This window comes from Bubalus kerabau, chromosome 13 (assembly GCF_029407905.1).
Source record: "Bubalus kerabau isolate K-KA32 ecotype Philippines breed swamp buffalo chromosome 13, PCC_UOA_SB_1v2, whole genome shotgun sequence".
Lineage (NCBI taxonomy): Eukaryota > Metazoa > Chordata > Mammalia > Artiodactyla > Bovidae > Bubalus > Bubalus kerabau.
The window spans coordinates 18,012,749-18,024,953 of record NC_073636.1 but is presented as its reverse complement, the minus strand read 5'-3'; the positions used below and the strand labels follow the sequence as shown (position 1 = coordinate 18,024,953).

The 12,205-nt window shown below is 36.1% G+C and overlaps 1 protein-coding gene across 2 annotated transcripts in view; it reads left to right on the top strand.

Moving 5' to 3' along the window:
- Positions 1 to 12,205, top strand: part of YME1L1 (YME1 like 1 ATPase) — a 30,308-nt gene that overhangs the window by 11,764 nt on the left and 6,339 nt on the right. For both annotated transcript variants that reach the window (XM_055543619.1, XM_055543618.1), the window contains 10 exons: positions 2,157 to 2,319; positions 2,779 to 2,877; positions 3,100 to 3,209; positions 4,486 to 4,636; positions 5,037 to 5,120; positions 6,421 to 6,503; positions 8,800 to 8,890; positions 9,595 to 9,747; positions 10,327 to 10,459; positions 11,214 to 11,276. In XM_055543619.1, the coding sequence (XP_055399594.1) occupies positions 2,157 to 2,319; positions 2,779 to 2,877; positions 3,100 to 3,209; positions 4,486 to 4,636; positions 5,037 to 5,120; positions 6,421 to 6,503; positions 8,800 to 8,890; positions 9,595 to 9,747; positions 10,327 to 10,459; positions 11,214 to 11,276 (1,130 nt within the window). The remainder of the gene's footprint in view (positions 1 to 2,156; positions 2,320 to 2,778; positions 2,878 to 3,099; positions 3,210 to 4,485; positions 4,637 to 5,036; positions 5,121 to 6,420; positions 6,504 to 8,799; positions 8,891 to 9,594; positions 9,748 to 10,326; positions 10,460 to 11,213; positions 11,277 to 12,205) is intronic.

Genomic DNA, 12,205 nt, shown 5'->3' with positions numbered 1-12,205 from the left:
CTATGCCAAAGCCTTTGACTGTGTGGATCACAATAAACTGTGGAAAATTCTGAAAGAGATGGGAATACCAGACCACCTGACCTGCCTCCTGAGAAATTTGCATGCAGGTCAAGAAGCAACAGTTAGAACTGGACATGGAACAACAGACTGGTTCCAAATAAGAAAAGGAGTACATCAAGGCTGTATATTGTCACCCTGCTAATTTAACGTCTATGCAGAGTACATCATGAGAAACGCTGGACTGGAAGAAACAAAAGCTGGAATCAGGATTGCCAGGAGAAATATCAATAACCTCAGATATGCAGATGACACCGCCCTTATGGCAGAAAGTGAAGAGGAACTAAAAAGCCTCTTGATGAAAGTGAAAGTGGAGAGTGAACAAGTTGGCTTAAAGCTCAACATTCAGAAAACGAAGATCATGGCATCTGGTCCCATCACTTCATGGGAAATAGATGGGGAAACAGTGGAAACAGTGTCAGACTTTATTTTTCTGGGCTCCAAAATCACTGCAGATGGTGACTGCAGCCATGAAATTAAAAGACGCTTACTCCTTGGAAGGAAAGTTATGTCCAACCTAGATAGCATATTCAAAAGCAGAGACATTACTTTGCCAACAAAGGTCTGTCAAGGCTATGGTTTTTCCTGTGGTCATGTATGGATGTGAGAGTTGGACTGTGAAGAAGGCTGAGCGCCGAAGAATTGATGCTTTTGAACTGTGGTGTTGGAGAAGACTCTTGAGAGTCCCTTGGACTGCAAGGAGATCCAACCAGTCCATTCTGAAGGAGATCAGCCCTGGAATGTCTTTGGAAGGAATGATGCTAAAGCTGAAACTCCAGTACTTTGGCCACCTCATGAGAAGAGTTGACTCATTGGAAAAGACTCTGATGCTGGGAGGGATTGGGGGCAGGAGGAGAAGCGGACGACAGAGGATGAGATGGCTGGATGGCATCACTGACTCAACGGACGTGAGTCTGAGTGAACTCCGGAGTTGTTGATGGACAGAGAGGCCTGGCGTGCTGCAATTCATGGGGTCTCAAAGAGTCGAACACAACTGAGCGACTGAACTGACTGACTGACTTCAAGTTTTAGCTGTTGGGACTTTAAATTGTTTCTTGTCCTTAGTGGCTCCCTGTCTGCTCATTTGAACAAGAAAATAGCTCACTCCTATTTAATTTCTAGTTATTTCAGAACGGTTTTAAGGTGAATGTATTCTCTTGATTGGTTTTCACACATCTTTTGCTTTGTTCAATATCTCTCTTTACTAGGAGTTAGATATGGGTAATTTATAGAACCTTTTGGTTCAAATAAGGATCTCAGCAATTGTTTATTGAATGGGCTTTTGTTTATGGTCATTAAAGCTCCATGGACTGCTAATACTATTGGGAGTATGATTTTTTTTTTTAAAGCTTTGTCAAATCTCACATGGTTGAGTTCAGTAAAGCTAGAACTAGAAAAATATGCATACCAATTTATTTTTTAAATATTTGAAGGAAAAGGGAATCAATACATTTGTTAGATTTAAAAAATTCACATTATTTTAGTTAATAAGTACTCTTTAAGTTAAATACCTTGATGTGATAATGCTTACCTGAGCTAAACAACAAGGACCTACTATATAATGTTTTGTAGTAACTTATGGTAGAAAATTATATATATATATATATATATATATATATATGGCTTCCCAGGTGGTGCTAGTGGTAAGGATTCCCCCTGCCAATGTAGGAGATGTAGCTGATGCAGGTTCTAGCTCTGTGTCAGGAAGAGCCCCAGAGAAGGAAATGTCAACCCACTCTAGTATTCTTGCCTGGGAAGTCCCATGGAGTGACAGTCAGACACGACTGAGCACACATACTTCACATATGTGTGTGTTTATGTGTGTATATATACACATGAGTGTGTATATATATAACTGAAAAGATGTGGGTTCCATCCCTGGGTCAGAAAGGTCCCCTGGAGAAGGAAACGGCAACCCACTCCAGTACTCTTGCCTGGAAAGTCCCATGGACAGAGGAGCCTAGTAGGCTGCAGTTGATGGGGTCACAAAAGAGTGGGACATGACTTAGCGACTAAACAACGGAAACATTATAAATCAACTATATGTCAATAAAAAGTTAAAAAATAATGCTTACATGGTTGACTCAAATCTTTTACAGCCTGTACTTAATTTAAGGGACCTTGGATTATCTGAATTAAAAATTGGACAGATTGATCAACTGGTAGACAGTCTACTCCCTGGATTTTATAAGGACAAAAATGTTTCTTCCCATTGGCATACATCTCATGTATCTGCACAGTCCTTCTTTGAAAATAAATATGGTAAGTTAATATATTTTATGTTTCAATGAAAGTAAGCCATTTTAGTACTGCTGATAATTTAATAGATAACAAGGTTAGGGGGTTCCCCTGGTGGCTCAGATGGTAAAGAATCCACTTGCAGTATGGGTTTGATCCCTGGGTCAGGAAGATCCCCTGGAGAAAGGAATGGCAAGCCACTCCGGTATTCTTGCCTAGAGAATTCCATGGACAGAGGAGCCTGGAGGGCTACAGTCTGTGGAGTTGCAAAGAATCGGACATGGCTGAGCCACTTACACTTTCATGTTACTTATTAACATACTTCTGGTTTCCAGTGTTTCATCACATTGTAGACTAGTTTTGAAATTGCCTCTTGGAAATAACTTGTTTTGGTTTTTCTAATATTTGGTAAAATCATTTGTTGTATTTTATGATTTGATTGTTTGACAATTAGAAAGTTTAGTTTTTACAATTTCTTTCCAGGTTGCTTAGATATTTTTAGTACTTTACGTTCCTCTTGCTTGTACAGACAACATTCAAGAACTCTTAAAAGAATTTGTTCAGATCTTCAGTACTGGCCAGGTATGAAGCAACAATTATATTTATATTGAAAAAAATAGATTTGTTTAATATATTCTGATTTGTATTTCTTAGTGATATTAATGATTAGGAACATTCATTTGTGGCTCACAGTAGAATCTGCAGAATATTTGGAAATAACTAGTGTCAAAGTTTTGGTTCTTAGTAGACATTTTCCTTGTGAAAATTTAAAATGAAAACTGAGTGTGATACCGTTTCATTCAGGTTTCATACAGTCTCGGGGTTTTAAAACTTTGAAATCAAGGACACGACGTCTGCAGTCCACCTCTGAAAGATTAGCAGAAACCCAGCACACAGCGCCATCATTTGTGAAGGTAATTACACCTTTTTTTGTTGTTGTTTGAAAAAGCAGTACTTTTCAGAAAGAATGTTCAATATCTGATGTATTTGATTTTCTTTCATCTTTTCATTTAGGATAATGGATTAATATTCTATGCAGTCATTATATCTACAACATTTCTGGATTCCAAGCTTATTTTTTCACTAGCCTGTTAGACATCTTCCTTTGTTTTTTCCTCTGTCAATTTACACCTGCTTATGTATTCTTATGTTAAAAAGTAGCATCCATCCAGTCTAGAAACATTGTGGTTAACTCTGATTTGTCCATATTCTCTCACTTCCTGCATCCATAATTACTAAAATCTTATCAATCCAGCCTCTTAAATATTTCTTATATCTGTCTTCATCCCCAGGTCCACTGCATAGACAGACGATGATTACTTAGTCTCCCTGCCTTCACTTTTGGTAGCTTTAGTCCAGTCTCCATACTGCCATCCGCTGGACTGTCTAAAATGTAATAGTGTAATGGTTGTATTCCTCTGCTGTATTGTCAGATTTCTGCCATGGCACATAAGGCATTTCATCACTTGGCATTCTGCCTAACTTTTTTCTGTTCTCATCCTTGAGTGTACCACCTCCTCTCTCCCTCTATCCTCTCCTCTCTTGGTGTTTTAAAGTCCTGTCAAACAAGATTGCTTATCACTCTTGAGTACTAGAGGCTGCTGTTTCATGGCACTGTCAAATTGTCTCTGCCCTGTGTTTCTGTGGTTTAGTTATCCCACCCTCTGTAAGGTTTTTTCTAACTTCTTAGACAGCATTTATTTTACCACCATACCTAGTTCCTCTAACGTAGTATCAAAATAACTTCAAAAACTTAGTTATTTGTGTATCTTTTCCCAGTAGACTTAAAACATTCCGATCATCGGTATTTACATCTTCAGAACTTACACACAGTCAAGTATTAGTATATGAAAGGTGCTAAGTAAACATTTAATAAATGTGTGAGGTTTTTCTTCCAGCAGGAATAAAGGAGTGTGACTTATTGTAAGCTATCAAACCCTAAGTCAACTTGTGACCTGTTATTCAGTAGTTAGTGGTTTACATAGTTTATATTCACTAACCGCTAGAAGTATATGGGCCAGTGTTAGTTTCCTAATCATTGGCTATTTATTGCTGAGTCTTAATTCTTCACATTGACAATAAAAATTTTAAAATGTAGAATTTTAATGAATTTTTTTTGTGAGTAGTTGTTATGTTTGGGGGGAATATTACCTATAGTCAATGATACTGATGTGTTGTTTGTGTATTTAGGGGTTTCTTTTGCGGGACAGAGGATCAGACGTTGAGAGTTTGGATAAACTCATGAAAACCAAAAACATACCTGAAGCTCACCAAGATGCATTTAAAACTGGTTTTGCAGAGGGTTTCCTGAAAGCTCAAGCGCTAACACAAAAAACCAATGGTAAGTTGATTAGACACCATCCATATTTGGAGAGGAATATCTGAAAGGAAATCATAGTCCTGCCTCCAAGTGATTATAATAACGTTTCTAACAATTATGCAACTTTTTATTGGTTACATTTCCTTATGTTTGTATCTTAAGCTGTGTGGAAAGAGAATATGTCCTGGCACTTTCACTGTCTGAAGTGAACCTAAGTCAGTGATAGAAGTACAAGAGGCTTTGTGAGATTTTTGAGAACACGTGCTGAAAGGCGATCATGGAGATTATGCAAAATATAGCAGGCTCCAGAACTGTGTGTTGTGAAATGTGATTGCCACCAGTAACCTCATGTTTGCATTTCATTGAGCTGTCATTTCTCAGTGATAACATTGTATTAAAGGCTTTTTTCTTTTTCCTCCAGATTCTTTAAGAAGAACTCGTCTGATTGTTTTTATTCTGCTGGTAGTTGGCATTTATGGACTCTTAAAGAACCCATTTTTATCTGGTAAAGACTCTTTATATTTGACTTATTTTTTATATTTTTTATTTATATATTAAAATATATTTTATATTTGACTTAAAAAAATCTTTTATATACTCATTTCTTTTCCTTAGTCTAAGACTTAGAGATAAGAAAACATTTATATTTATAATTCCAGGGTCTAGGTCTTTAATCCAAATTTCAGACTTCTCAGATTGGGTTACTTTGAGATTGTTTTTTGCATTGAGATAAAAATTTTAATCTCTTACGATTATCTATCATCCACCTTGTCAGAGGAGTTACTATATTTGCATTATCTTATGGATGGATTGTAAGAAAAATTCCTTCAGACACTGTATAAATTCAACTGTACTTTTTTAAGGATATAACTAATATTTTTTAAAGTTCCAAGGATTATGTTACAGTAATAATTTTAAATTTACTTCTAGACGTGATTAATTCCCCAGATTTTTAGGAAATGATACTTAACCAATGATAAAATTCTAAGAACATGCCGAAGAATTTTATAATAGCAATTCAGAGTGAAAATAGTCATCTATTTCAAAGGCACAGTAATAAGTTCAATGTATTTAAAATTAACACACAGAAAATTACTTTACAGCCCCAGGTTTTCTCAGTTTGCCAGTCTAAAATGAAGTAATAATGTCAGATTTAAGTGGATCCAATTGATTTTTCCACCTGTCATTCAGTGTTTATACCGTGTTTTCCCCTTTCTTTATGATGATTACCTTGAGAGGGAAAAAAAATGGTTTACAGTTAAGAACATTGATTGACCTAGATCAGAAATTTTCCTAGAACTTGATATACAGTTATTTTAAAAGTTATCAAACCTGAGATGAGGCTTTAATATCCAGGAATAGCCTTTTTTATATCTAGATCTGCTTTCTCTTGTCTCTCTCTGTATTTTTTTAAAATTATTTTTTCCAAAAAAAGGAACCAGTGTATGGATTGATAGGTGGTATCAGCAGGGTGGTGGAAGAGGGGGAAGAGCTCTGATGATTATTCTTTTGTGTTTCTTAATTGCACACAGTGGAGCTTGAGAACCATTGGTTTACGTTTTAATTATTAGATATAAGGAGAAGAGGAAAATTCTTAGTTTTAATTGGAAAGGCAAAGATGTCATTTTAATGAGAATCATTCATTCCTTGAACATTGTCTCAAAATCCAGAAGACCTAATTCCTACTCCTCGCATTGTGATCTTAGACATTTAATTTTTCTGGACTTGCTTGCATCTGAAAAATAAGGTAGTTAAAATTTTATGAATCTATCAAATATGTAAGCATTTTTTTTTTGTCCCTTTAGTCCGCTTCCGGACAACAACAGGGCTTGATTCTGCTGTGGATCCTGTACAGATGAAAAATGTTACCTTTGAACATGTTAAAGGAGTAAGTTAAAAAGTTTACCTTGGTCTCTTCAAACATTATTGTAATTGTATTTTTTATTAGAAAGGTTGAAATAATAGAAAATACATATATGGTCTGTGCCTCCAATTCTTGGCACAGAGCTCTTAAAACCCTTGTAATTTCCCAGGGGATAAGAGCACTGGGAGTATCTTTTGTTCTACTGTTTGGTCTTTGACACCAGTTCCTGACACAGGGCTTCTGAGTCCCTTGGAATGTCCTGGGTGATGGCAATGTCTTCTGTTCTTTTCTTTCCTTGTTCCCTTGACTACACAGCTTGTACCTTATGGGATCTTAGCTTCCCAATGAGGGATTGAACCCGGGCCCACAGCTGTGGATACATGGAGTCCTATCCATTGGACCGCCAAGGAAGTCCCACAGTGTCTTTTGTTCTAATGAGGTGGCTCTGAGTGGGCTTCTGGATGGGGGCTGGTCACCAGAAAGATCAAGCTGTGGTTAGAATCTTGGAACTTCCACCTCTACTCTCTGTTCTCCAGAGAGGGGAGAGGGGCTGGAAAGGAGTTAATAATTGATTATACCTATGTGAGTACACTCCCATTAAAGTCCCAACAGGTTGGGGTTTGGAGGAGTTTTTAGTTAGTGAACACACAGAGGCATGAGGAGAGTAGCATTTTCAGAGAGGACGTGGAGGGCCTGTACCCCTTCCTGTATCCCTTGCCTACCTCTCTCTTCCTTCTGGCTGTTCTAGGGTATATCCTTTCATAATAAGCCGATAGTACCTAACCTGGTTTCCTGAGTTCTATGAGCTGCTCTACCAAATTAAACCTAAGGAGGGATTCTGAGAATCTCCAATTTATAGCCAATAGGCAGAAGCACAGATGACAACCTAGATGTGGGATTGACATCTGAGGGGTGTGTGGCAGAGGGGAGGGGTAAGTCTTGTGGGACTTTGGCCCATCAACATGTTTCCTGTTCGCCCCTTCCCAAGTACTTTCTTTTTATCACTGCCCAATGTAAATGAGTTTTCTCAATGAGTTATTAAAAGTTGTGTGATATGAGGTTGTAGGTTGGCTACTAATATATTATTATGTGAAGGTAATTTAAAATAAATACATGAAAGTATACATACAAAAAAGGTATTCTTCATTTACACTGGTAGCCAACATTTTTAAATTGAATTTGCACCCATGAAAAAATTTCCAGTGTTTGTTGAAAGTGGAATTCTGGAACACCAGGTTGTATTCTTTGGCAGAGCCATGTTGTGGTTGTCTTTAAGGGACTGCTGCTTTCCAGTTCAGCACATTTCCACCAGTGCTGTTCTACATCTGGCCTTCTTCACTCATTTATTGATACCATTTTGCCACTAGGAATTTGCATTTGTGACTTCTGCTTATATGCTGATTAGGAAAATTGCTCACTGTTTCTAATAGATAGCTTTATTAATCCTTATCAGAGTTTTAAAGATGATCTAATATTCTGATTGCAATTTTTGTTGGCCAGATTGGATATTTTTTTTTTTTTTTTTTTTTTTTTTGCTAGGGATCTCAATTCTGTAAGATTTTATATTTGGGGAATTAAGTCTTTAAATTTTTTTTTTACCACAACTATTTATAAAGCAGTATTGCTGCTGCTGCTGCTAAGTCACTTCAGTCGTGTCCCACTCTGTATGACCCCATAGACAGCAGCCCACCAGGCTCCCCTGTCCCTGGGATTCTCCAGGCAAGAACACTGGAGTGGGTTGCCATCTCCTTCTCTAGTACATAAAGCAGTATACTATAGCTTAATTTTAGTCACTGTCCTTTGGCATTTGTTAGGAACTAAATTGTTTATATTCTAGTAGTAATTCCTTATAATAAAAATGACTTCATAACTAGTCAAAAATTAATGTTATAACTTAAACATTTCAGACTCACTTATCATTAATATATAGTAAGTCCAGATAGTTTGCCCTTGAAGCTTATAACCGGGTCCAAAAAAGTTTTAGATTTGAAACTTATTAGGCAATTCTATATTAAATGCCACTGAGACATTTAACTAGAATTTTGAATGTAACAGGGTTTTTTTGTTCTTTTTTTTTTTTTTAACCAAAGGAAGCAATTGGAAAGGGGTTTTGTTGGGATATGTAAGGAGATTTCATGTATCTGGTACTGAGGGTCAGGAGAAAACCCTTTGTGTTGAGTATTTCTGAAGGGGCCTTTTTGTATACTTTCACTGAAACAAAAAGCCAAATTAATATCAGGTTAAATTTACAATATACAAAGAGGATGTCTTGGTAAGATAATTAACATTTTAAATTATTTGGTAAATTGTATCACTTCAGGTGGAGGAAGCTAAGCAGGAATTACAGGAAGTTGTTGAATTTTTGAAAAATCCACAAAAATTTACTGTTCTTGGAGGTAAACTTCCAAAAGGTAAGGTATCTTCGCTTTCCCATGACTTGACAAAACACTGTAATATTATCACTAATTTAACTTTTATCCGATTTACCTGGTGAAAGTTTATTAGTAATTCTTAATTGCTATTTTACAAGTGCTCATTCTGAACATACTATTTTGTTATCTTTTTTTGTTATTTCAAACTTTTAAGTAAATTGCAACAATAAATAGTACAAAGAATTCCCTCCATGGTTTTAACTCAGACTCAAAAATTTTTTTAACATTTTGTTTTATTTGTTAATTGATTTTCTTTACATTTTTTAAAAACCATTTGCAATAAACTATAGATGTCATGCTCTTTTGTCCCTAAATACCTCATCATGTGTGGCCAAGAATTAAGGATATTCTCTTCATTACAATTTCAGTACAGTTATTAAAGTCAGGAAATTTAACATAGATCTAAAACTGTTATCTAATCCAAAGTCATATTCAGATACCAGCATTTATCCCAATGTGTAAATAGTATTTAAATAATACAGGAAAATTAGTTACGAAGCAGGTCCTGAAGTGCATCATTTATAGAGACAAATATGTTTGACTATGTTTGAAAATATTGATCATTGGTGTGCCTTCAACCACAGCACTGTATTTATTAATTCGTAATTATTTGTTTTAAGTTCTTATCAGGTTGTGTTTTTGTTTTTTAATTTGAACCATTCTTGTTTATTTTTTTCCTTTAGGAATTCTTTTAGTTGGACCACCAGGAACAGGGAAGACACTTCTTGCCCGAGCTGTTGCTGGAGAAGCTGATGTTCCTTTTTATTATGCTTCTGGATCAGAATTTGATGAGATGTTTGTGGGTGTGGGAGCCAGCCGTATAAGAAATCTTTTCAGTAGGTCTAGTGGATCTTTTATATAGTAATAATTTCTCTTAATGTTAGGAAAAGAGGGTTTCTTAAACTCTGTCTTCGCTTCTTGTTTCTGATTTGATAGTTGGCTGAAATAGCCATTGTAGGATGCTAATCTCAGGTAACTTAGTGTGTGGGCTAAAATAAAACTATTACTTTTCTTTCCAATTAGTCAGAAGAGTTTGTGGAATCACTAGGTTGCTGGATGAGGCTGGGGTCTGTTGAAAACCTGTGGTTTCGTTTGTTTTGTTTTGTTTTTTTGGTGTGTTTTGTTTTCACCTTATTTATTAATTCTGTAGTATATATTTAAAAATTATTTGCCTCAAATCTGACTGTATATGGTTTGTATGACTAGGAAGAATGAATACTCAGTGTTTTAATTTTTTTTTTATTTGAGACTACTCTTCTTAAAGCAGTTAAGAAAGACCTTCTTTTATGTATTTGCTCCCTAATGAGTGTCTTTTATTGGCTTTTTAATTATCTTACAGGTTTTTAACTATTTATACAATTTTATTTTAAAGGTGTTGATTTTATTAAACTTATTTGAATCCTTTCTGTCTTTAGGGGAAGCAAAAGCAAATGCCCCTTGTGTTATATTTATTGATGAATTGGATTCTGTTGGTGGGAAGCGAATTGAATCTCCAATGCATCCATATTCACGGCAGACTATAAATCAACTTCTGGCTGAAATGGATGGGTAATTGAATCTTCTGTCTTGAGAATTTGGTGGTATAGGTAGTAGTATTTCAGAGATCGGAAAAATTTAAGTTTATAGGCAACAGAATATCGTATGTGCAAGGAGTAAAGACAAGCTATTTTGACTATTGTATTGTTTTACTAATGGGATCATTGATAACTGATGTATTAACTACTCTTAAATTGAAAAGTAAAATTTTCATTTACTGTAGTATGACAGAAAAGCAATGATTCTAGCTGAAAGTCGTCATCTGTTTGGAGATGTGCAAGGAGAATACCCACACTCCTTCACTGTTTGTGACTAGCTCTGAGTATTGCTATAGATCAAAAGCTTGCATCAGTTTCCATAATGTAAAAAGTAAGAGGTGGACTTGCTTTGAATGAAGCAGAGAAGTTTCTTAACGTCGTACAAGACAGTCTGAAAGTTTAAGAGTAAATAATTGGAATTGGTAAACTTGAAAATAATTTTTCAAAAAATTAGTCAGGAACTCAAGCTTTTTGTGTCAGGTTATCTCTTCCTAAGTAGAAAATTTACTGTGAAACCACAGATGATTTGGTGATGTATTGTTAACAAGTTTTATTGAAGTGCACTGACCTTTTAAAAAGCAGTGAGTGATGTCTTACTATTTGGGGCATTAAAAAGACAATTCCTTTTCTTTGCTGCTAATAAAATTGAAGATAAACAGTTGTGTAGAATATTTCTGTGTGTGTGCTGTTTTAACTTTCAGTGAAAAGATACTTTTTTTCCTTAATAGTTTTAAACCCAATGAAGGAGTTATCATCATAGGTGCCACAAATTTCCCAGAGGCATTAGATAAGTAAGTATTAAAATTTTTGTGATATATTCTAGAACAGTGATGAACTTTAAAAACATTGTGCTAAGTGAAGAATACTCATCACAAAACATTATATATTATATGATTCCTTTTATATGAAATGTTCAAAATAAGCAGATCCATAGCAATGGTAAGTAATTTAGCAGTTGCCAGAGGTTGGGCAAACAGGAGGGAAATAACTGCCAGTAGACTTGGGGTTTCTTTTGGCTGGAGAAAGTGGGGGAAGGGATCAATATTCTCTAAAATTATTGTGATGGTTAGACAACTCTGAATCTATTAATACCCACTGGATTGTCCACTTCAAATTCTATGATGTGAGAATTGTATCTCAGTAAAGCTACTAAAGTACTGCTTTATGTACTAGAGAAGGAAATGGCAACCCACTCCAGTGTTCTTGCCTGGAGAATCCCAGGGACAGGGGAGCCTGGTGGGCTGCCGTCTATGGGGTCACTCAGAGTGGGACACGACTAAAGTGACTTAGCAGCAGCAGCAGCAAAGGTACTAAAAGAATCTTTTTATGACTTAAACACAGAGCTTTTGGGGGTGGGTGGTAGACAGCACATTTTTAAAAGTAAAATTTACTGTAGTTAAGGTTTTTATTGATTTTACTGTTTAAGTTATTCATACTTTCATTTGATCTAATAGTTGGTTCTTGCTTAAGAGTCTAGTTTAACGTTTTATAAAACTCCAGTACTTTGGCCACCTCATGTGAAGAGTTGACTCATTGGAAAAGACTGATGCTGGGAGGGATTGGGGGCAGGAGGAAAAGGGGACAACAGAGGATGAGATGGCTGGATGGCATCACTGACTCGAAGGACGTGAGTTTGAGTGAACTTCGGGAGATGGTGATGGACAGGGAGGCCTGGTGTGCTGCAATTCATGGGGTCGCAAAGAGTCGGACACGACTGAGT